Source organism: Thamnophis elegans, chromosome 4, assembly GCF_009769535.1.
Source record: "Thamnophis elegans isolate rThaEle1 chromosome 4, rThaEle1.pri, whole genome shotgun sequence".
Classification (NCBI taxonomy): Eukaryota; Metazoa; Chordata; class Lepidosauria; order Squamata; family Colubridae; genus Thamnophis; species Thamnophis elegans.
This window is the reverse complement of record NC_045544.1, coordinates 34,573,571-34,598,346: the sequence shown is the minus strand read 5'-3', so window position 1 is coordinate 34,598,346 and position 24,776 is coordinate 34,573,571. Positions and strand designations below refer to the sequence as shown.

Here is a 24,776-nt window from a genome sequence, read left to right as displayed (position 1 = left end):
TGACTTATTTGATCAGGAAAAAAAACAATAAATAACATTTATTGCTGACTGGAAGCCTGTTATAAAATGAACATACTATATGATTTATGATTTTGATAATTAGAATAGAAAGAAGAAGGATATGCTGTAACCAGAGAGTAAGAAGTAATCTTATAACTGTACTTACGCCTATTGCAAAGAAAATCGAAAGCTATTTCTTTGTATCTTTTTTCTTTTCTTTTAATTTTTCCTACCTTTAACATTCTTTTTTATTTCTTTTTCTTATTCTGTATATTAGTTTGCATTCATTTTTATTTTGTTTTCAAAAACATTGAATGAAATCATATAAAAGAGAATTCATGCCAAACAGGGTAATAACAACACATTTATTTATACAGTACAATGATTTTGCAGGTTGTTTTACTTGTGGCATGCAGAACAGAAGGGAAAATGCGCCACTCTCTGTGTAATAAAAGAGAGGCAGAAAGAGGAGAAACCAGGAAGTTCATACAAAAGAGGTTTGTCCACATTTCAGCTTATTAACACAAAAGGTCAGTCTGATTGGTTATTCATTAGCAACAGTGGCACGGTTTTGGTCACTCTGCAGTAGTCACAGTATATCTTTGTGAGACTAAAGAGTATTAGGAGGAAGAAAGGTAGGGAGATTTGGCTGGAAAAGAAATCTGTTCTGCTTCTGTTTGCTTATTTAATCTTTTTTTTTTTTGGTGGCTCCCAGGAGAATGGCTCAGGTCTTTCTGAATGATCAGAAGAGGAAGTGAAAAATTCCCCTGACAGGAAGATTTGCTTTTCATTGCTCAGGTTTCAGTCCTGAGCAAGTAGCCGCAAGACGAGGGGAGAAACTCTTGGGGAAGACTTTTCATTTTTAGAAATTGAGAGGAAAGAAAATCCAAGTAAAAAGATCTTCCCCAATCCCAGCAAAGTCCCTTGGCTTTTATCTTGTTCAAAGGGCTTGAAGGATGAGTTTGGAAATGACGGATAATGAAAGAAATAGCTTTCAAGGATTTGTGAATGCGTAACACGGGGGGACGGGGGACGACAGGAGAGAAGGTGGGGGAAAGCTGAAGAAATTGAAACTAGCAAGTAAGAGGAGCCACAGCATGGGGAACTGCTGCCAGAAGAACTGTACAAGTCTGGATGCCTACGTGCTCTGGCTTTTCAAAGTTTGTGACTGCAGGTCAGGAGGTAAGACGGTGACAAGCGACGATACAAATGGCCCTCCAGTAGGACCATCAATATCACCTCCAATCAGAACGGTAGACCAGAGCTGCAGATTTGTTGCCTTGTTTCCTTACCAAGCCCGGACTGAGGATGATCTGAGTTTTCAACCTGGAGATAAGCTTGAAGTGCTGGATACCTCCCAGGAGGGCTGGTGGCTTGCAAACCTACTTGTGGAGAATGGTCTTGCCAGACCAGGACAAAAACTGCAAGGCTATATCCCAGCTAACTATGTTGCTCCCGACCAGAGTATTGAAGCTGAACCGTAAGTTCTGATACAGATGTAGAGCTAGAGCTAAAGAAAATACAGGCAGTCCTCAGCTTACAACCACAATTGAGCCCAAAATTTATGTTGCTAAGTAAGAAAATTGTTAAGGGAGGTTTGCCCCATTTTACAACTTTTCTTCCCACATTCCTTAAGTGAATCCCTTCAGTTGTTAAATTAATAACATGGTTGTTGAGGGCATCTGGCTTCCCCATTGGCTTTGCTTGTCAGAAGGTTGCAAAAGGGGATCATGTGACTCCGAGATACTGCAACCGTCATAAACATGAGTCGGTTGCCAAGGGTCTGAATTTTGATCACATAAATATAGGGATGCTGGAATCCCTATAAGTGTGAAAAATGGTCATAAGTCCCTTTTTCAATGCCGTTGTAACTTTGAACTGTCACTAAGCGAACTGTTGTAAGCCAAGGACTACCTGTAGATTTCTAGATAATGTACTACTGTATATTGCAATCACTCAAAAATAGTCTTGGGGAAATGGTCAAATATATGGAGAATGCCCTTTTGAGAACCCAGAAGCAACCACATATTGTGGTGGGTCTTTTGTCTATCCTAACATTTGCACAGACTTAATTTGGGGGTGTCAAACGCGATTTCATTGAGGGCTGCATCAGGGTTGTGTTTGAGCTTGGGGGGCCAGGGTAGGTGTGGCCAGCATGACATCACTTCTGTCAGGAGCACCTGTGGTGGCCCGAGCACTCTGCCAGCGAAAACTGGCTCCGAGCTTTGTTTTTGGCTGCCAGGGCTTCATGCAAACCTCTGCCAGTGAAAATGGAATTTGGGAGGGCTGCGAGCTCTGTTTTCACTGGTAGAGGGTTGCAGGAGGCCGTGTCAGCCTAAAACAGAGCTCAGGAGCCAGTTTTTGCTGGCAGAAGCACTGCAGGCCAGCCTTCACTGTTTCCAGGGAGGCCGGCGGGCCAGATCTAAGCAGCCCATGGGCCTGATCTGGCCCCCAGACTTTGAATTTGACCCCTGACCTAATTTATCCATTATTTTTAAAAGAGATTGGGACTGGTATTATACTAGTTGCCCATACAAATGGATTTTTTTACAACAAATATTATGTTTCCCTTTCTCAGAATGAATTTATTTGTTTCTTAATGAATTACTATGTGTGGATAGGTGTGTGCAGATGTACTTTTTCCTGCTTTAGGGATGAAGTACAGAGTAAACAGGACAAATGGAATTTCTCCCACACCTCACATAACAGTAACCATTGAGGTAACTAGATAGCAATAAAGTGAACCCCTCTTGGAAGGTGTGGACTTTTCATTCATTGAACAGGCTTTCTGGGCTGCAAAAGTCTTTGGGTTTTTTCTCTGCCATCATAACTTGAAAAGGTTAATTGTCACCCTGGGATCCCCCAAAGGCATGAAGAGAGCAACTTTCTATTAAGCTGTGACTTGGAGGCCTACAGCTGAAACTGAATGGCTTTTGAACTGGAAATACAATGTCTATGCCCATTAGAAAGTGAAGAATTCCAGATCTCGGGAGTTTTAGGATTGCTATTTTAATTATTCAAATATTTAAAAAACTAGTTTGGCAATGAAGACCCGCGAGACTAAATTGCAGCTTGATTGCTCCTTGTTTATAGCAGATTTTTTAATTATTTTTTTTTTATTGCTCCTTGTTTACCTTAGTCCAGAAAGTTTGAGGTTTTATTTGCATGAATAGATAAACCAGGGCCGTTCCTTACTGCAATTTGCATTCATTATTGAATGAAGAAATATTTGCTGAAAGAAATTGTTTTACTACAGGGAGTTTTAAGAAGTGGATATGATTCATTGGTGCACGTCTGCTCTGATTTTAAGGGCACTTGAGGATTTAGGTGCTGTGCATGTCGGTGTACTCAACTTTATACACTAAAATAAAAACAAATGTGTTTTGTTATTATTAAAGATAATACATTGTGGCATAAGTCATGGCATAAGAACGGAAAGAAAAAATCACAGAGAAAGGGGAAAAGTAATTTCCAATTTTCTTTAATAGAATTACAGATATGAAATAGATGAACTTTTTGCTTTAAAATTCATGAGCAGTCAAGAACTATCTGTAGATCTTTCCAATCTGCCAATTTTGAGCAGCATATACAGTAACTCCCCAATATTTAATTGGGATTAAAATTAGTATAGTTAAAATTAGTTAAAAAAAACCCAGCTACTAGAAGTTATGAGTTTCTACTATTTTCATTGGAACAAACATATGACACTGTTCAGTACTTGAGTGTAAGTTACCATCTAAAGAAAAAGATGGGTGGAATGAAATCTGAAGGAAATAAATAATTTGTTGCCATTATACAAGTTTCAATACTGTGTGTGAGCCCTCAGCCAAATGCAGAACTGAGCTTTAAGACTTCATAAATCCTGCTCATTGGTACATACCTCGATTTTCAGCACCATGTGATTATTATGTCTTTCTGTTACATAAGTTATAATTCATGGAAAGCCAGGCATGAGCTTTCTCAGAGTTGCTCTCCTGTTTCTGGAATTCTTTTCTAGAACAGCATTCCTGAACCTTGGCAACTATATGGTGTGTAGACGTCGAATCTCAGAATTCTGGGAGTTGAAGTCCATACACCTTAACGTTGCCAGCCAAGATTGAGATACACATTTCTGTCTTAGAGAAATTGCTTGGAATGGACTTTGAGAATTGATTCTCTGAGGAAAAGACATTCTATCTCTGAGTGTTTTTCATGCCAACTTTTTGTCTATGCTACAATTGTATTTTTAATGAATAGTGTGGTTGGCATATTTGGCATATTTTTGAATGTTGTTCAAAAGATTACTTACTGCTTTTTATACACGCTATGTTTCTTGCTCTTTTTCTTCCTCCTCTTCTTCTCCAGTTCTTCTTTTGTTCTCCACATGTTGGTTGCAAAGGATTTTGTAAGATTCCCTGGGAAAATATTTGTTTGGAAGTATGTTCAAATATAGTACATTTTAAAAATAAATTATTGAGAAATAAATGTGTTTTAATTATTATTGTTCGATAAAACAAAGGAAACAATGTCTTCTTGCTTAACTGCTTGGCTGAAGTTAATTCAACACACCTGTTCTGTGCCTCCCATAAACAAAATTTTGTTGATATCAGTAGTCTGCTAGGTATTCTTGCTGTTATCAGAAACATACCAGGTGTGTGTTGCTCGGCTGTTCCAGGAATGCTTGCTGCCAATGGAAGCATCTGCAGATGAATGCATTAGGAAAAAAAATGCTTATAATGACTTCTTATTCTTAGCACAGCCTTTTATTCCTGGAAAAGAAGTAATACTCTTTACATAATGACCATTTCTGCATGCTGCCAGCTCTCAGATATGGGCTTATCAGGCTAATCTCATTTCAGTTCAGAGGTTAAGCAGGATTGGGCCAGATAATTTCCTGGGTCTTAGTTTAGGTGAGACTGGAAAGATTAAAAAAAATCCTGAGCAAAGGCAATGGCAAACCTCTTTGTTATTTTTGATTAGATAAAGGACTGGAGGTCTCCATGCACCCATCAGGATTTGAGTTTGATGCAAGGACATATGTACCTCAGAAATCACCCATTAAAACTTATCACCGATTGCAATTGATCCATGACAAGGAAATTACAGCATAATAAATATGTCATGAAGGTATATCTGAGGCTCAGTCATCTTTTGGTGAGGAGCATTGTGAGGAGCACAATGTGAATGTAAAAAAAAAAAGAAATTTGGTTTTATAGGAGTTGTAATGCAACATGCCCCTCAAGTGCCTAGCTGGGGAAGGCTACATTATTATCTATCTTAATCTTTTCACACATCAGGGCAGCTAAACAATAAAATGCTTATTTTCCACAAAATGCTACAGAACTAGTTGTGTTATATTTTTACTAACATCAGGATTTTCATTCCCTTGTATAGCCGAGACAGCTCATAATGTCCTATTTACACAGTTCCTTTCTAATTGTCTTTATCTAAACTTGAGGGGCAAACCTGGGGAATCACACAATTTCATGAGTGCTGTTCAGAGCTGTTAATGAAGACATGCAATTCACATGGGTTTATGTGGGATGGGATGGATTTATGGATGAGTTTCATACCCAAAGAAATGTTTTCTAATGCCCCAGAGATTTAGTAGTTCTCAGCAATTAAAACAACAAAACCTACTGTTTGACATGTTGATGATTAAGCTACAAAATAAATCATGTTGTTTAAGGACAGCTGTTGTATCTTTTCTTAACTTATAATATCTGTACAATATTATGAAATAATATATGTGCAGTGTTGTTTCTCTCTTAAGCAAGGCAATTTCTGCCAAGAGCCCAAACAGATTTATTTATTAGATTTTTATCCCATCTTTATTACTTTATAAGTAATATAAATATTGTGTTTTCTCCACAATAACCTGTGAGGTGGGTTGGGCTGAGAGAGAATGACTGGCCCAAAGTCACCAGCCAATTTTCATACCTAAGGTGACACTAGAACTCATGCTAAACAACTGTGCTAAACAACTAACTTCCACAGCAGTGTTTTATGCGTAAAGATATTTACTCAGGCTTGTATTGCTATTATCCTTCTCATCTTTTCATCTTCTCATCTTTCCTACTATCTTCTCCTATAGGTATCATGATTTATAACTTGTTGTTTGTATCTTATGATTTATTATTGTTCCTTATGATTTATGATCTATGCCTTACCACTTTGTTGTTTGTGTGTACACTGAAAGCTTATGCACTGAAGACAAATTCCTTGTGTGTCTAATCATACTTGGCCAATAAAGAATATTCTAATATTCTAATTATAGACCAGTACCCACATTACTGCAGATAGTTCTCAACTTACACTCACAATTGAGACCAACATTTCTCTTGCTAAGCAAGATTGTTAAGTGAGTTGCACCCCATTTTATGACCTTTTTTGCCATAGTTAAGCAAATCACTGCAGTTGTAAAGTAAATTATGCAATTGTTAAGCCAATCTGGTTTCCACCATTGACTTTGCTTGTTGGAAGCCAGCTGGCAAGGTTACAAGTGATGGCCACATGATCCAGGATACTGCAACTGTCATAAGTACATGCCAGTTGCCAAGCACCTGAATTTTAATCACGTGACCATGGGGAAGGTATAATCATTGAAGGTGTGAAAAACAGTCATAAGCCACCTTTTTCAGTGCTGTTGTAACTTTGAATGGTTACTAAATGCATGATTGCAAGTTGTGGATTATTTATACATGTTCCTAACAAGAGAGCTATGTAGAATCAGCTACTTGGCTGAGGAATCACTCGGTGCGATATAAAATGTAGGAAAGAGAGAAGCCGTGCCTAAGAAATTGATTAAACTTTGCCATCCATGAGCACTCTATGTAGGATCTACCACTACAGTATATCTTCTGTCTTTCCCTGTAGGAGAGAGATTGGCAGGGCCAGGTGAAGGAGTCCAAAGGGGAATCAGCTTAGACTCTCTACACTGTCACAAGAGAACTAAGTTCCAACATGTCTAGAATGCTGTTGAACCTAAGTTTTGCACAGGTGTAAACCATTTGTTTAATCAGTGCATAGGCTTGAGCAATAAATCAGTAATTTCAAAGTGTTTCTGTGTGGAAGGAGTTCTTTGCTCCTACACTTCCTCTCTCATTCTTGGGTCTCAGATTCTCATTCATTTAATCGACGTGAAAGGGATCTGTGCATGTACAAAAAAAGCTTCTCCAAAAAAGGAACACTTCCTTCTAAGTATCCCTGATCTTTATTTCACAGAGAGAAATGCTTTATTAGCCATGTGTTGAATATATCAGTAGCTGAGGACGATGACCTCAGTAGCTGAGGATATGTGAACTTTATTCAGTATATTGACAAGGACCAATCTCGAGAAAGCTCTATTACCATCTGTATTTGCATCCTGCTATTGATGCCATTATCTTTTATTATTTTGCAACTGGAAAACAAACCTTGGCCAGGCTTGAAAAGTTGAAAAAAAGAGATGATCTTTCAGGGATTGTTTCACCTTTGTTTAGCATTTATATATTAGCTCCGCATATTATCTCATGTGGGTAAACTGGGGATCCAGGTGTATCCAGCCATTTCATCAAGACAAAAGCAATTTCCACAGTGCTGCCTTAGAAACCTAGTAATAACTTCTATTGTTTTTATTGTAGGTAGAAACATGTACCAAAATACAGAAAGGGTGAAGAATGCCATTTTTTCCAAGGATTGAATGAGTGACAGGTTATTGGGGATTTGGAGACCTTTGTCTATATTAGCCAATTCAGAGATTGAAGATTTTACTAACTTAAATAATTTATTATATGCAATTTTCAAAATGACATACTGGAACCATGAAATATTATTATAACTAATAAGAGTTTTCAAAGAATATGATGATTTTACAGTTTTAATTCAGCTTATTATAAAACTAAAGTTTTATTGTACAGTCAAAAGGAGAATTGCCTTCTAAAGTACTTAACCAGTTGAAGCACAAAGCAGGATATTCTTAAGTAAGAATTACTTATCTACAAATTTAAAGTAACACAAAGGACATATTTTTCTAAAGTATTTTAAATTCTTTTAAAATGTGTCTGAATGAATTGTTTTTCAGTGAAGATTATTTTATACAACCTGGTTCATCAAGATCATATAATATTTTTTCAGTAAATATATAAATATGTATATAATAATATAATCAATTATTCTACAGAACTGTGATAGCACAGTGGTTAGAATGCAGCACTGCAGGCTACTTCAGCTGCCTGCCAGCTGCCAGCAGTTTGGTATTGGAATCTCACTAGGCTCAATGTTGACTGAGCCTTCCATTCTTCCGAAGTGGGTAAAATGAGGACCCAGATTGTTGGGGGCAATATGCTGACTCTGTAAACCGCTTAGAGAGGGCTGTAAAGCACTATGAAGCGGTATATAAGTCTAAGTGCTATTGTTATTGCTACAGTAAAACAAAAGCACAAAAATATAATATAAAATATACAAATATAACAATCAAAACAGCTCTACAATTATATAGTAAAATATCCTCTTATTCTATTTTTGTCACTTTTTAACATCTTTCCTCTTGATTTCTCCCTTCCTTCCTAACACCCCTTTGTTGTTATTTTGTATTGTCATTCTCTGAAATTTAATACAGTTGATTAAAAAACAAGATCATGTCCTCATGATCTCAGCTTTCTGAAATAGATGGGTTGTTTCTTTTTCCAGCAACTAACTAACTAACTAACTAACTAACTAACTAACTAACTAACTAACTAACTAACTAACTAACTTCTCTCCCTCCCTCCCTCCCTCCCACCCTCAGCTAATATTTCAGATTTTAATGAAAATATCTAGAGATAAGTTTTTGTTGTGTGATGTGGCTTATTTTTAATGACCTAAATGAGGATATAGTTAATGCATATATTATTTAAATCCCACCAGTAATATTTACTTTAAGTATCCTAACTATTGGAAGTCCTCAGAAAGGAAGGAAAGCCTGAAATTTCTAGCGGTAGATATATTTTAACAATGCATATAAATTAGCACTTTGGGGTATCAAAGTGCCCTAATTAAAACTTCAATCCTGCTTTTTCATCTTTCATTTCTTTTTATAATATTCTGCACTGCAAAACAAGTATTAGAGAAAATAATAAACCACTTCCATTGTTTTACCTAAACATAATAATAACCTTCTGCCACTGGTATTATAGACAACAAATGCTGTCCAGCTGGACTGCGGTAATAACCAAGTCCAGGTAGGGATTGCTGGTTCACAACAAATCCTCCTTTGTTTTCTCAAAGATGAAGTAGAAAAAGAAAGCTTAGTATCTTTTCTTACATATTTGCTAGCCTTCCTTCCCTCCACCCTCCATGCATACTGTGGGTATTTGGTTTTTTTGCAAATACATCTGAGTTGTTGGTTTGAAAGTAAACTGATGTTATATTGTGACAAGGGGTATCTATGAAAGTAAGCATTCTTAAGAAATTAAATATATTGCAAGGACACTTTAGTGAGGCAAAAATAAGACTTCCATTTCTGTAGCAAGATGTGCCTCCTTTCCTTTCCTTTCTGGAGGAAAAAGAAAAACCACAATCATGATTGTTTTTCTACCCATGGAAAAAACTATCATGTTGAAAAGAACATTGCAATGCTATAAGGGTTATTATCTGGGGAGAATTTTGAGACTTGGAAGTAGACTGCTTAGGGGAAAAGGGAAGAGAGGATTGGAGTTATTAAAGGGGATATTAATTGTTTGAAGAGCATGGTTGTACAAAATATAATTATAATTATAAATAAAAGGCATGAGGTACAGAAATGGTTATATAGGAGATTTAGAAGAAGTAGTGGCAGAATCTGAGGTGGAGTCAAAGGAGGAATCAGCTTAGAGTCACTATATAGCCACAAACAGACTAAGCCCAATCTTTCTTGAATTCTGTTGATCCTTATCTAGCATAAAATAGTGCTATCTGTTAGTTGAGTAGTTTCTTGTGCCAGGCATGAGTAATAATAAATCAGTATAATTGACACTTTGCTTGTGGTCCTGATCTTTCATGCTTGACAGTATTCTAGTAGTGTATGTTTTGCACAAACTCAAAAAATTAACAACAGGCTGCACAAATCAAAATTACATCAATTATCAGTTTGTACAGGTAGTTCTCAATTAACAGTGCTAATTGGGACCAGAATTTCCATTGTTAAGTGATGTAATCATTAAGCAAAACATCCACATGATTTCACTGCTTTGTGTTGGTAGTTTCATCTACATGGAGGGAAATAAGCAGTGGGTTACCACAGGGTGCTGACTTAGGCTGAGTACTCTTCATTTCTTCATAAATGACAGATGAGGGAATAGAAGGAAAACTCATCAAATTTACAGATGACACTAAGCTGGCAGGAATAGCCAACACCCCAGAAGACAAGCTAAGGATCCAAAAACATCTTGACAGCCCTATCCAGCAACATGAAATTTAATGTGGAGAAAAGCAAGGTTTTATACCTAGGCAGGAAAAAAACAAAGGTACAGGTATAGATAAGAAACAATGGATGGAAACTAATCAAGGAGAGAAGTAACTTGGAATTAAGGAGAAACTTCCTAATAGTGAGAACAATTAATCAATGGAACAACTTGACTACAGAAGTTGTAGGTGCCTCATCACTGGACATTTTTATGGAAAGACTGGACAGCCACCTGACTGAAATGGTGTAGGGTTTCCTGTTTGAGCAGGGGGTTGGACTAGAAGACCTCCAAGGTCTCTTCTAGCTCTATTCTAATTGATTGATCCAGTTTCAGTAGATTGTTGTCATTAGACCAGGATTTCACATTTCTTCTGTCTTGCTGCACTCATCTCTGCTTCAACTCCCCCCTCCTCTCCTCTTTTCAGCCACCCTGTACCCCACTACTCTGCCATCCCACACAACAGTGTTGTCAGCCAGGAGGAGGAAGAAGACAGAAAAGGTCATCTGGAGCAATGGAGCGGTGGCAGGGATGGTGGAGAGCAGGGGGTCTTCTTCCTCCTGCTGCTGAGAACACTGTTGTGTGGGGTGGCAAAGCGGGGGCAGAGTACAGAGTAGCTGGGGTAGTCAAAGGCAGAGCAGACAAAATGGCAGAGATGCAGAAAGACAAGTGAATGGGTGGAGTTGAATTGTACCCTGTGGTCGTGTGGGTAGGCTACCAAACAACCAGGTTTTAATCATGTGACCACGGGGCAGTGTAACTGGGTAACTTTGAGGACTGATCATAAATACCATTCATTCAGTACCATTGTAATTTCAAATGGTGGCTGAACGAATGGTTATTAAGTGAGGGCTACCTGCAGATGGGAAACAAGGAATAGTAAATTTGAAATTAATTTAAGAAGTCATGGGATTGTTGTCCCAGGCAGATTCTTACAAAAGAAATGCCTAAACTTGTAACTTCAGAGATATGTAATCACATATATGAATGAGAATGCTTTTGAGGAAAGGAAAAGCATTCTTTTGTTGTATATCGCCAGAAGTCACTTTTATTTGAGATGGAGAGCTATACAAATTGATGATAACAATAACAATAATAACATTCTGCATATTTTCAGAGGTACTTTTTAAGTTCTGGTTTTTTTCATTTGTGAAATAAAATTCTAGCTATTTTAATTTTGCATAATTACATAAGTTTTTAATGCAAACTTACTTTCACATTTTCCCAAAGTGGCTCAGGATGATGACCTCAACAGAATCAATATAACAATCTACTGAACAAACACTATAAAACAATAAAAGTTTAATTTGAATTTGAAACAAATACCAGTAAATGGAAATCTGCTTCTCAGATAGTTTTTAAATGACAAATGAAAACTACCGGTAGCTGGATTTCTAGTGTATATTTTATCTGTCGAGCAATGCTTTCAACTTGAATAAGCAATTTTACCTTATTTGAATCAGTTAAGTTCTTATGAAGATTTTAGTCATGATACAGGAAGTGAAAAATTATTCTTGTATGAGTATCTGGAATATCAGAATTGAATTCATAATTCAATTTCAGAAAGAAAGGTGGCTGAAAAATGTATAGATATAGACAGATTTTTTTTTTAAAGATGATAAAATATTTCTGAAACATCATCACAAAACAGCAGGGGTAAAAGTATCATGGTTGCCTGGATATAGCATTTAATATAGCCCACCCATCCACCCACCCAGACGCTTCTGTGCAGAAGCATCGGGGGCATGAGTGAACTGGTAGTAAAATAAATTGAAACCCACCACTGATCAGGTCCCAGTAATTCCCATGGATACATCTTATGCTGCAGTTTGTTTCCTTTGTATGATTTTTACCTAGGTTGGGTAACCAAAAACCCTGCTTTTAATTTCCAAAGATGCCCATTGTACCAAGAAAGGCCCAGAATTAGTCTTCGTAATAAAAGTAATCCTTTGAAAATTACTTTACAGCATGCTAACATCCCATGTTCTGTTCTGTTTATAAATGTCAATTGATAATGGAAAGAGGGAGTCCATGGGTTCCACTGGAATCAGACTGAATATGTCAGTTCAAACTTAAGTTCTAAAAGAAGAACTAAACTTTGTGGTTTAATATTAATCTGACTTACTGGGAAATACTTTTCCATTCAATATGTTGTGACATACAAAAACTAGATAGTGTCAAGAGTTGTTCAGCTGTATAATTACTGCTAAATTCTCTGTGCCTTGGCTGGAGAAAAGTAAAGATTCTAAAAACTTGAGCAATTGAAAATAGAATATTCAAATGGATAGCTATGGCTAAAGAACAGATAATGGAAGATAGTAGTAAATTTTTGCCTCTTATTAAACAGGTGAGTTGGTTAATTAGTGGTATAATCAAACATACATATTAATTAATAATATTCTATGATCTTTAATTTGCTAATCATGCTGGGCAGATTTTTTTTTTGTGTGTATATGTCTCATGAATGCAAACATAGGTGCGGTTACATCATAAAGAAGTTGGTTTAAATTCTTCAATAGCAAACAGTGTCAGCTTTTACTTTAAGTGATATCAGTAATTTATCCCAGAGTACTTTACCTCACATTGCAAATGGGGTTTTTTAAAGGAGCCTAAAAGCTTTTATATCAAATGAAATAACAGGAGAGATGACTCTTTGAAAAAAATTTAAGAAGCTAAATCTGATTATTGTAAGCGAGGCATTAAGAATGTAATTGACTGATTAAAATGAGCAACATGTGAATTCAGATTAAGATAATGACTCACGGTGGAATCATGACTTCATTATGATTAAGCAAACTCCACAGAATTACACCACTGATTACAACAGAGAGGTTAGGAGGCCCCATAAGATAATGCTACTTAATTTGCAGTAAATCTGTACATGTGTCTATTACTCTGAAGAAAGAATGAGCACTGAAATGCTCACTTATATTCAGTTCCATCCAGGGGTGGGTTGCTGCTGTGGTTACTGCCAGTTCTCAACGCACGTGCAATGTGTGTGCTGCGCACATGTGCGCTATTCAATGTAAATTGTTTTTCCCGCATGCACAGAACAATTTACAGTGGACTGCGCATTCGCAGTCAGTAAAATCCAAAATGGTGGTGGCCAAACGGCAGCAAGGGAAACAACTTGGGGGCGTGGTAGGCCTGGGTCTCTGCCGTTTTGTGACCCAGGTCTGAATTCCACTACCAGTTCGACCGAACCGGCCCAAAATGGCAGCAACCCACCTCTGGTTCCATCCCATGATTGATTCCACTCAGAAAGCCATGGGAGGTTTTCTACAAGTTTACTTAAATGCTATTGATTATGTGCCATGAAGAATGGTTGACTCTCTTACTGACTACATTGGGGTTTTCCCCCCTCCATGATGATATGTACCTTCAGCTCTTCCAACAATACCTCCATTACTACTGTAAGTGAGTCCATCCACTTTCTGATTGGTCGTCTTTTTGTCTTTCCTTCTACTTTTCCCAGCTTTAGAGACTTCTCCACAGATCTAGGTCTTCACATAATACGTGAAGGATAATTTGAACCTCATCATTTGTGGCTCAAATGGGAACTTTGGGTTTATTTGCTTGATGAGTTATTTCTTTTCTTGGCTGTCCACAGTATTCTCAGGCGTCTTCTCCAACTAAAGTTCAAAGGCACTGCTTACAGTATTCTGCTTCTTCAAATTTCAACTTTTGCTTCCATAGAGGATCACATGGAGCACCATGCCTTACACATTTCTGATCTTTGTAGGTACACACACATCATGGCATATGCTGATTCTCTAAACTGCTTAGAGAAGGCTGTAAAGCACTGTGAAGCAGTATATCAGTCTAAGTGCTATTGCTGTTTGTCTATCTTTTCCAAGGTCATTAGGAATGCTTAATGCTACACATGACCATTTACAAACCAACAGAGCACCTCTATCCGCACTCCTTTCTTGGTGGAAATGGCAAAGGTTTTCTGCTGAGCATTATTCTTCCTCATCAGACAAGTTCACTGTGTGCCTTTTATCAAGAACAGGGATCAAGAACACGGAGGAGCAATTTAATGGAGATTGCACCATTTTAATTCTGCTTTCCTTGCCCTATCCATCAAAAGCAGGAATGCCTTCCTCAGGATCATTGAAAGTCAGAGGAATGCATTCTTTTCAGTAAGCGTTGTATTGATTGTCAGAACCATTTTCCATTTTCCTGGGATAAAACAGACAAGCCAAGCTCATTCCATTCCAGTTCTTGGAGTCTGTTTCTCCAGGGCTTTACAGAAGGTGGCAAAGAAATTCCAGTTGCAGCAGAATTGTAGGGAAAAGACTATGGTTGAGAGAGTAGAAAATAGGGTATTGGATACAGTGATTGAAAGAGTCTGGTTGTCAGATTGATTTTTAAATTTCAAGCCATTTTTGGTATCCATACTGCAGGCCTAAGATTGAGTACTAACCTTGCTTTTAACATTTGTTATGTATGGTTTTGTCTTGCTGATTAAACTAAGCTGTTGTGTGAAGATATTTGCATGTGTTAGCTGAGTGCCGAGAATCTTGATACTTTGAATGATGCAAACTCTAGAACTCTACTTTCAAAATACTTTAACAATTACGTTAAGCCCAGAAAAACGGTTTTCTTCAGTTGTAATTTAGGTTTTCTTAAGCATGCTTGGTGATCTCTCTCTTTTTCCTTTCCAACCAGCAACGACTGAAATCTGCACCATCCAGGAATCCACATCCCCATTTCCCCCCCCCCCCAATTTCCTCACCTACATGTTCTCCCCCCCCCCGCTACCACAAAGGTGCCCATAAAGAATTTCAGTGGTTCACAGCCAGAGGAGAGGGAAAAAAACAGGGAATCCGGTATGGAATTCTGAGTCAGTAAACCATGGCTCTGTAAACTCTAGTTAATACTGTTTGAATATAAAGAATAAAGTTTGCATAGCACTGTCAGGCTGTAATTCCATGTGTATTTCCTAGGGCGCTTGTTTGTGGTCAACTTGTGCTTCAGGGTTGAAAGAATTAGTTGATGACATCACTGTTGCCTGGGAGATGCTGAGTTGGGGGCTCCTTTCAGGTTCCCAGAAGGAACTGGAAAGAAGGATGGGAGCTCACCCCACCCCATGGCAGCATCCGGGTCTCAAATGTGGGTTTGCTAATCTCAAGCCCAGCATCCTAACCACGTGAGTCTCTGTGCTTCCTATTCACTAGGGAAATGACATAGGATAACAGGACAAAGAATCTATTAGGTTTAATCTCTTCTGCAACTTCTGTGTGATCTAAGATAATTGTAACTTTTCCCCAAGTGCAGTCAATACTTTTGCTCTGAGATGAAACCCTCTCATTTACATCTTGAATTGACTTTCTATCCAATCTGTTTTTACTGGTGTTTTAGAGAGGAATTAAACCTTCAGTACACAGAATGGGAGATGAAATAATAGAAATGTTGGTTTTCTTCTTGTTTCTTTTTTGGAATTTCTCACTGTTTCTCTTCCCACTCTCTTCCTTATGCTTTCTGCCTTCACCCACTTTGTGATAAAAAATAGCTCTCCTTTAGTAAGAAGCTTGGCAAGGTGGTAATGATTAATTTTCTCTAGGTCACATGCTTGAGAAGCACAATATTTTTTAAATAGTTTTTATTTGGCTGCTTCAACTGAATGAGTCATGACCATCTATGGTTCATAGTTTTATGAATCTAGGTAGTGCACCAGCTATGGAAAAGGTGAAGTCATGACTTGCATTTTTTAATATCAAAATTTCTGCTTTGCATATGCGTTTAAATAATCAAAATGATTCATTTGTGAGCTTTAAAGGCGTTTCTTCCTTTAAGGGCTCTTTATGCTTTTCTTGCAAAAGGCTTAGTTAATTTTGTTGAGGTATCAGTTGTTTTCCACTCTGACCTCCTTAACCAGTTCTTAAACAATGAGTCTTCGTCACGCACTTGAAACACACTTATCTGGGCTTCTCTGGTCTTTTCTTGTTATCAGTGATGACGCAACAGGCCACAAAAGAACGAAGTCCATAAATCAAAGGACATTAGCTGCAGGTTAGCCATTGATAAATTAAGATACTGTCAAAGATACAGATAAGAATAATGGCATAAACGATGGGAAAAGGAGTAAAGTTTTTATGAGCATTTTATTATTTATTTTATTTCTCCATACAATCATTCACATTATCATCATTTATCATAAATTGATAAATTTATCTTGAGAATGAGGACCACTCCAATCTAGGAAATACAGGAGAAATGGTTGAGATCACAATTTGGGGGGAAATAACCTTCCCTTTGAAGGTCGGGCATTATGTCAGGTCAGGTGGGCAGAGCCTCCCACCCCTGCTGCTATCGGTTCGCCCAAACTGGAACCGGTTGAATACCACCCCTGGCTCAAGTCTGAGCCATATAGACTGTAGGATCACTGCTATTTAGATTGCCTTGTTCATCTACCAGATTCACTCAAAATGCCTTCTGGGTAACATTATCCAGAAATCAGAAATGCATAAAACCAGAGGCATAAAATGACACTAAGCTCACATATTAGTCAATTTATGCAGATGATCTTTTGTCTCAAATCTTTATCACATTTTGGATGATAAGCCAATATTTTTTTGGCATGGGCATATAATAAATGAAATTTAAATGTTAGATATTACCAATAAACTTAGATTCAGTGATTACAGATAAAACATCGCAATATTAGCCAGAATCCATTGCCAATAAAAATATAAATGTGCACTGACTGTTGGAATTGTACTATTTGCCATATTCCCAGTAACATTATTCATCACTTTATAATGCCTTGGTAAGGCCACACTTGGAATACTGCATCCAGTTTTGGTCGCCACAATGTAAAAAAAGTTGTGGAGACTCTAGAAAGAGTTCAGAGAAGAGCAATAAAGATGATTAGGGGACTGGAGGCTAAAACATATGAAGAACAGTTGCAGGAACTGGCTATGTCTAGTTTAATGAAAAGAAGGACTAGTGGAGACATTATAGCAGTGTTCCAATATCTCACAAGAAGAGGAAGTCAAGCTGTTCTCCAAAGCACTTCAGGATAGGACAAGAAGCAATGGGTGGAAACTAATCAAGGACAGAAGCAACTTAGAATTGAAGATAAATTCCTGACATTTAGAACAATTAATCAATGGAACAACTTGCCTCCAGAAGTTGTGAATGTTGCAACGCTGGAAGTTTTAAAGAAGAGATTGAACAGCATTTGTCTGAAATGGTATAGGGTTTCCTGCCTAAGCAGTGGGTTGGACTAGAAGACCTCCAAGGTCCCTTCCAACTCTGCTATTCCATTATATTCTAATTCTAACTTCTATACAGAATCAATTCGCATATATAGCCTGTGAACACAGCATGAATCCACCTAAAAAGTTGTATGTAGTGCCCTTGGTTTTGTTTTAGCAATTTACGTTCTTCTGACTCTTATCTTTTATGATTCTTTCAGCTGAATATAACTATATGCAGTATCTCATATATCCAGTATAGTTTGCTTCCAAATTGTTAAGAAATGCTGATTGAAACTAGACCAGATGTTGATATCTGACAAAAATAAGAATGAGAATGATGCCTATACTTTTGATGATGTCCACAGAAGAACATACGGAAAGCATGCAGAACATGGGGCAATACGTTCTTTGCTGCCTATCTTGATCCTTCCTCTAACTCAGGAGTGTCAAACTGGATTTCTTCAAGGGCTGGATCAGCATTGTAGTTGTCCTCTGTGGGTTGGCTGATGGGAGCGGAAACAGTATGGATGCCTCCTGCAGCACCTTACCAGCCAAAATAGGACATAAGGGGGCTGCATGTGGCCCCTTGCACATGTCGCAGAGTGTTGGAGGAGGCTGTCCAGGCCAAAAATGGGGCCTGCACGCAGTTCCCCTGCACTCCGCTTTTGCTTGCAGAGGCACTGCAGGCTGATCCTTTGCTATTTCCAGGCTGGCCTCATGGGCCACATCTAAGCATCCCGCGAGCCGGATCCAGCTGCAGGCCTTGAGTTTGACACCCCTGTTCTAGCTAATTTTTAAAGATACGTTGCATTAAAAAAAGGAAACAGCATGATACAAAGCAAAGACCCACCATTCAGTCCAAACTATATTTTCAGCAATGTCTCTGGGACCTTGAGATATTCAAGAGGCATTCTTAGACAATAGAACTTTGGATAGCTGTGGCTAATATTTTGTTCATAGATATTTTGTAATCGGCCACATCCATCATGGCATGTTCTGAACTCTCATAACGATCTGACATATGCTGCATCTATAGAACTTTTTGAATGAAGGTTTGTCTGCTCCTTTACATTTTGCAGAATAGATAGCAGGCATGGCTATTTTCAGAAGGCACAATCTCAATGGAATGCATTATCATCAAGTCACAATTGGGTGTGCCAAAATAGGCAGCTTAGAAATAGCTCAAGGATGCAATTTGAAGGTCAAGGGCAAATGGCAGAGAGGAATGAAGCCCAGGATGGAAGTCCAAACTGTTGTACTAAGTTGGAACGGGAAGGTCAGCAGCTGTATGGCCTGAATGCAGGTGCAGGATTGTAAGCTGGAAAGCTTCAGTGTCCAGATACCATACAAGTACGAAAACCCAAACAAACTCTGTTCTAATTGGGAAGGCGTATAGCACATTGTAATATTGCTTGTAGCCCAAATCAATTGGACTGAGACAAGTGGCTATAAAAAAGTGAATGAATGAGTGCGTGAGTGAGTGAGTGAGTGAATAAATGAACGATTGAACGAACAAACAAACAAACTTCCAAGCAAGGAGTCAGTAGCCTATCTGAAAATTTCAGCCATTCAAAGTGCAAACTGTAATTCCAGAAAAGGATCTTGCAGTACCAAGCCTGTAACCATGGAGACATCTGTCTCTCTCAACAAATATGAGATGAGTTAGAGATATAAATAAGGATATCATTGGTCCATGTCCTTTCCACATTTAACATCATTTAATTTAGTAGTTATGTTCATTCCACGGGATGGTTAAGCAAACTTGTATTAAAGTTTTGGACTCTTGTCTGTCCATCCATATATCGATCATCAAGATAACTCAGAAAGAGAACAGCAAGGGATTAAATTTGGTGAGAAAGGAGAAACAAGAAAAAGAAAAACAGGGATTAAAAATGTAGGCCATTCAGCTTGGGATGGTGGAGGAAAAAGATCCAGAAAAAGATATCAATGGATCATTGACCTAGAATACTGCTGACTGCTCCATTCCAAACCTCCTCCTCCTTTCTTGCTCCTTTGTCAAGTGACAAAGCTGCTCTTAAGGAAGTGGAGAAATGCTGCATACTTTCCTTACTTGTTCTATGTACAGGCAGACCTCGCTTCATAATGGCAACTGGACAAGCAACTATATTGCTAAGCAACATGATTGTTGTCAGATGAATGCACTGACTTAAGAAAGTTATGGTACTCCCAATTGCTATCGTTATATGAATTGCACGATCACAGAATATATACCACTATCACTTGATTGCTATTTGTGATCTTCAGCTGTCTTCATTGACTTTGCTTCTCAGAAGCTGGCAGTGAAGGTTGCAAATGGTGATTGTGTGAATGTTACAACCGTCACAATTGTGAGCTGGCTGCCAAGCACCTGAATCATGATTGTATGATTCAGAAGTGGGTTGCTAATCTTTTTACTACCGGTTCAGGCATGCTTCATCATGCACAGAAGTGTCCGTGCGGGTGGGTGGAGCCTCCCGCTGCCGCTACTACCAGTTCAGCTGATCTGGGCCGAACTGACAGCAACCCACTCTGGTGTGATTGTGGATATTGTGATAGTCACAACTATGAGGCTCTATCATAAGGCCCCCTCATTCAGCATCATCGTAACTTGAACAGTCACTGAAAGAGTACTGTATTTTTCAGAGTATAAGATGCACTGGAGTATAAGACGCATCAAGGTTTTGAAGAGACAAATTAAAAAAAAAGTTTTTGCACTCTGCAAACTTTCCCAAAATGGCCCATTTTTTGCAAAAACTGGCCCATTTGCCCCCCAAAAAGGCATGTATAGCCTTTAGGGGGCTTGTAGTGTGCACCTGGGGGGTGCCCCCCAAATGAGCAAAAAAATGACCCTTTTTTTTACTCATTTCTGCCTTCCCCAGTCTCCAGGAGCTCTCCGAAAGCCTTCTACAGGCTCTGCATGGCCATTTTGGTGAAGGGGCAGGGTTTTGGGAGGCAAAATAATGCTGTAATCAGTGTATAAGACATATCCAGATTTTCAGCCTCTTTTATGAGGGAAAAAGGTGCGTCTTATACTATGAAAAATACGGTAGTTGTTCAAAAAGACTGTTTTACCAATGAAAAATATTGGCTTGTTTGACACACAGCAATCTTTGCCAGTCAGGGTAATACCAAAATGCCATTACAAAAGCAATGTCATGCCACTGTGATGCAACCACTGCCTTTTTTTGTGCATCATTACACACCCCAACTGGACTGAGATTACAGTATCATATAGTTTTAATCATTTTAGCAAAAGCAGATGGAGCTGCTGACAGAAATTTGCCTATTTCTGTCAGTTTCTGGATGCCAAAACCTCATCTCATTTTACTTGGCATCCCTGACTATTTAGGAGGCAAATAGTTGCGTATACAGGCTATTAATTGGTTAAATATTTATCTGAAAGAAACACAAAAGATAAGTCAGAAGAATGGAGTCAGCTAAAAAGAAAAAAAGAGCGTAGCATTAAAAATGCAATTCTTTGGTGGAGTCTTATTCAAAGATTTATTGAGGGAAATATTTATGTGGTGTTTACATATTAACAGAGCTGATGAGAAGAGGAAAATGAATAATACAATTACAACCTGTTCTTTCATAACCTGGAAATGTTTACACTGAGCTGTTGGAAGAAATGTCCTTCTGGGTTCGGCTCCAAGTGGGGAAGAGACATGGAGGCTGCTTGGAAAGATGGTTTTAATGGTGGACAGGACCACATGGCTTGAGTCCTGAACAGAAAAGGTGATCACATGCTTCAGTGTTGGTGGAGAAGAGAAGGGAAGGGAGGAAGAAAAGCTGAGTCCCTGGTTTTATGCCCTCTCTGGCCTTTGATCTTGAGCTTGTATTCTGATTGGTTGTCAGAGTCCCATAGGCTCATGCAGGGGCAACTCTCTAGGCTGCGTTTTGAATCCAGGTTTGGTTGAGTTCTCAGATGCTATGTGGCGAGTTGGGTAAAGGGCCAATATTATCATGCCTTAATCCCATCACTCTGGAGCTGAAGGTGAGAACTCTTTATTATGTTGATGAAAGAAATGTCCTTCTGGGTTCGGCTCCATGTGGGGAAAAAGACACTGGAGACATGGAGGCTGCTTCGAAAGATGGTTTATTGTTGGACAGGGCCACATGGCTTGAGCCCTGAATAGAAAAGGTGATCACATGCTTCAATGTTGGTGGAGAAGAAGAGAAGGGCTGAGGAAGGGGCTTGCTAAGCTTTTTATAACCTGTTCAGTCCCACCTCTGTTTCCTGTTCCTGTGTAAGAAATGTATTCTGATTGGTTGTCAGACTCCCATGGGGCCATGCAGGAGCTACTCTCTAGGCTGTGTTTTGAATCCAGGTATGGATGAGTTCTCAGATGCCATGTGGTCAGTTGAGTAAAGGGCCAATATTATCATGCCTTTACTCCCATCTCCCCCTGGGGCTGCAGTGGAGAAGTCTTTATTATGTAAAAGGGAGTAGCCTGGCCTTCTCAATGGCCCATTAACAGTGGGGATGGGCAGGAAGCTACAGGCAACTATTCTGTCTTTTAAAACATGTTTCTTTCTTTTCACATTCAGAGAAATATTCTGCCTTTTCAATATTTCCTAAGATATTTCATTTTTCTGGGAGAGGGCTGGATGATAACTTCCCACAATGTAAAGTGGACTATCTTAGGCTTTAATGGCTCATTAACAAAGGGGGATGGGCAGAAAGCTGCAGGCAGCTATTCTGTCATTTAAAATATGTTTCTTCCTTTTCACATCCAGGGAAATATTCTGCCTTTTCAATATTTCCTAGGATATTTCATGTTTTTCTGGGGGAGGGCTGGATGATAACTTACCACAATGTAAAGTGGACTATCTCAGGCTTTAATGGCTCATTGACAAAGGGGGATGGGCAGAAAGCTGCAGGCAGCTATTCTGTCATTTAAAATATGTTTCTTCCTTTTCACATCCAGGGAAATATTCTGCCTTTTCAGTATTTCCTAGGATATTTCATTTTTCTGGGAGAGGGCTGGATGATAACTTCCCACAATGTAAAGTGGACTATCTTAGGCTTTAATGGCTCATTAACAAAGGGGGATGGGCAGAAAGCTGCAGGCAGCTATTCTGTCATTTAAAATATGTTTCTTCCTTTTCACATCCAGGGAAATATTCTGCCTTTTCAATATTTCCTAGGATATTTCATGTTTTTCTGGGGGAGGGCTGGGTGATAACTTCCTACAGAGCATTATTTCAATCTGTAACTGGCTAGAGGAAGAGATAGTTCTGCTGAGTTCTGAGATAAGGTTTTCTCCTTTCTAATTTTTTTTAAAGTTTGGTTACTATATAACAGCTTTTGAATTGGTCTTAAAGATTTAAAAAGAACTCCCTTTTCATTACTTTTATGAATAATGAAAACAAAATAATCCTACAATGTTCAGAGAGAATATATTTTGGTGGCAGACTCTTTGAAACAGATTTCTGTCTTGCTCAAAAATAAATGAAATATATGATTTGATTCTTATATTTTTCTGTTACCAAGCTGTTGAAAACAGTTGCAGTGTTCAGTATAAATGCAGACATCCCCTTGGTCTTCTAAATAGCTCTGCCATTCATTTTATTACAATGCAACTATTTAGACTTTTCTACCAGTGGTGGGTTCTGGATCCTGTTGCAACCAATACGGTGCAATGGGGCCCGGCATCCACCACATGAATATGCATAGCATGCACGCATATGCACACATTGTGCGCATGCATCCTTATCTCCTGCAACGTTCTGCGATGCCTCTGCGATGCTCCAGCTGCTCGGCAGAGCATTGCGCAGGCACCGTATGCTCCATGCGCATGCGTGGAAGTGCCAAAGAGCACAAATATAGGTAAGGAGGGTGGGCGGGCCCTCTGGAGCACTGTACCGGAACAGTACCAGGGCGTACCGCCTGCAACCCACCATTGTTTTCTACCAATAGAAGAGAATATTTGTAGCTCAGGGTTGAACTGTGAAGTCCTTGGTGCCTCTGAGTTTGCAGGTGTTTCACTACCCAACTTCTCTCTTTTGATCTTAAATCAAGCCAAATCAAATATGCATTATGGTCATAGACCAGCATAATCTACCTATGGTATTATTCCAATTATTGTGTAGAATGGGACTGGATTGTGATGAGAACATAAAAGTTGCACTGCAAGCAAGTCCAGGTCCATTTATACTCCAGCCTTTTGTTTCTCACAGTGGCCCACCAGATGTCTCTGGGATCCTTCCATGTAGGACATCCTTTCTTTTTGTAGTTTTCCTGTAACTGGCCAACCAGAGGTCAATATGGTCTAATTATTCTTGATAGACCTATTGTCCTTGAATACATCTAGCCTGGTATTACAACTATCCAGGTTTGTGGCAGTCATGAGAATGAATTCAACAGGCTAGCTATGTGTTGTATGAAGAAAGACTTCTCCTTTCTGTCAGCTTCACTGGATGACTTCAAGTGTTAGGATTTTGAGAGAAGTAGAAAAGCTGCTCCCTGACCCTCCAAGGTTTCTTTTTTCTAAGCCAAAGAATCCTAAACAGTACAATTAAAGCTCAGGAACTGTCAAGATTATGATGCATCTTCCCCTTTCTAAAGGTCAGCTTTATAATATTATAAATAAAACAAAAAGGTGTGTGGCAGTTTGTTCACCACAAAGTGTATCTTTAAATCATAAGATGACGGGAAGTTGTTAGAAACCACTTACTGCATTGAGGATGAAACCAATGATCCTCTAACTTCATTTAATCCTTTAGCATTTCCCCATTCCTCACCTCATTCTGGCAACAGTACTCACTCAACAGCTTGATTAAAGAAACAAATCATTGTTATTGCAAGGTCTTATCATTGTTATTGCTAGGGCTTCACCTTGGAATCAGTTTTGGGTTCATGTTTCTGCTGCAATCTAAATTTGTTGATGCCCCTTTGACTTTTTCACAGGTTACTCTCAGGAAGGTTTGACTCATAGGATTAACATTTTGACCTCATTATTCCTATTTGCGAAACATGAATTACCTCATGACTTGGATTGAAGACATATTTAGTGCACTCCACTATATGGAATTTTATTGATTAACTATTTTATTAATTTGATCAGATTTGTAGCCCATTTTCCTCTTCAGAGGACACTTAAGGGAGCTAACTAGAAAAACTTAAACATAAACAGTTACATTGCAATGTAATAAAACAACAATGGAGGAAAGCAACCTTGGATTTAAGACG

The 24,776-nt window shown here is 38.6% G+C and overlaps 1 protein-coding gene across 1 annotated transcript in view; it reads left to right on the top strand.

The window, feature by feature from the left end:
- Positions 1–569: 569 nt before the first annotated feature.
- FRK (fyn related Src family tyrosine kinase) overlaps positions 570–24,776 on the top strand; it is a 68,673-nt gene continuing 44,466 nt past the window's right edge. The window contains exon 1 of the mRNA XM_032215930.1: positions 570–1,480. Within this exon, the coding sequence (XP_032071821.1) occupies positions 1,098–1,480 (383 nt within the window). The 5' untranslated portion in view covers positions 570–1,097. The remainder of the gene's footprint in view (positions 1,481–24,776) is intronic.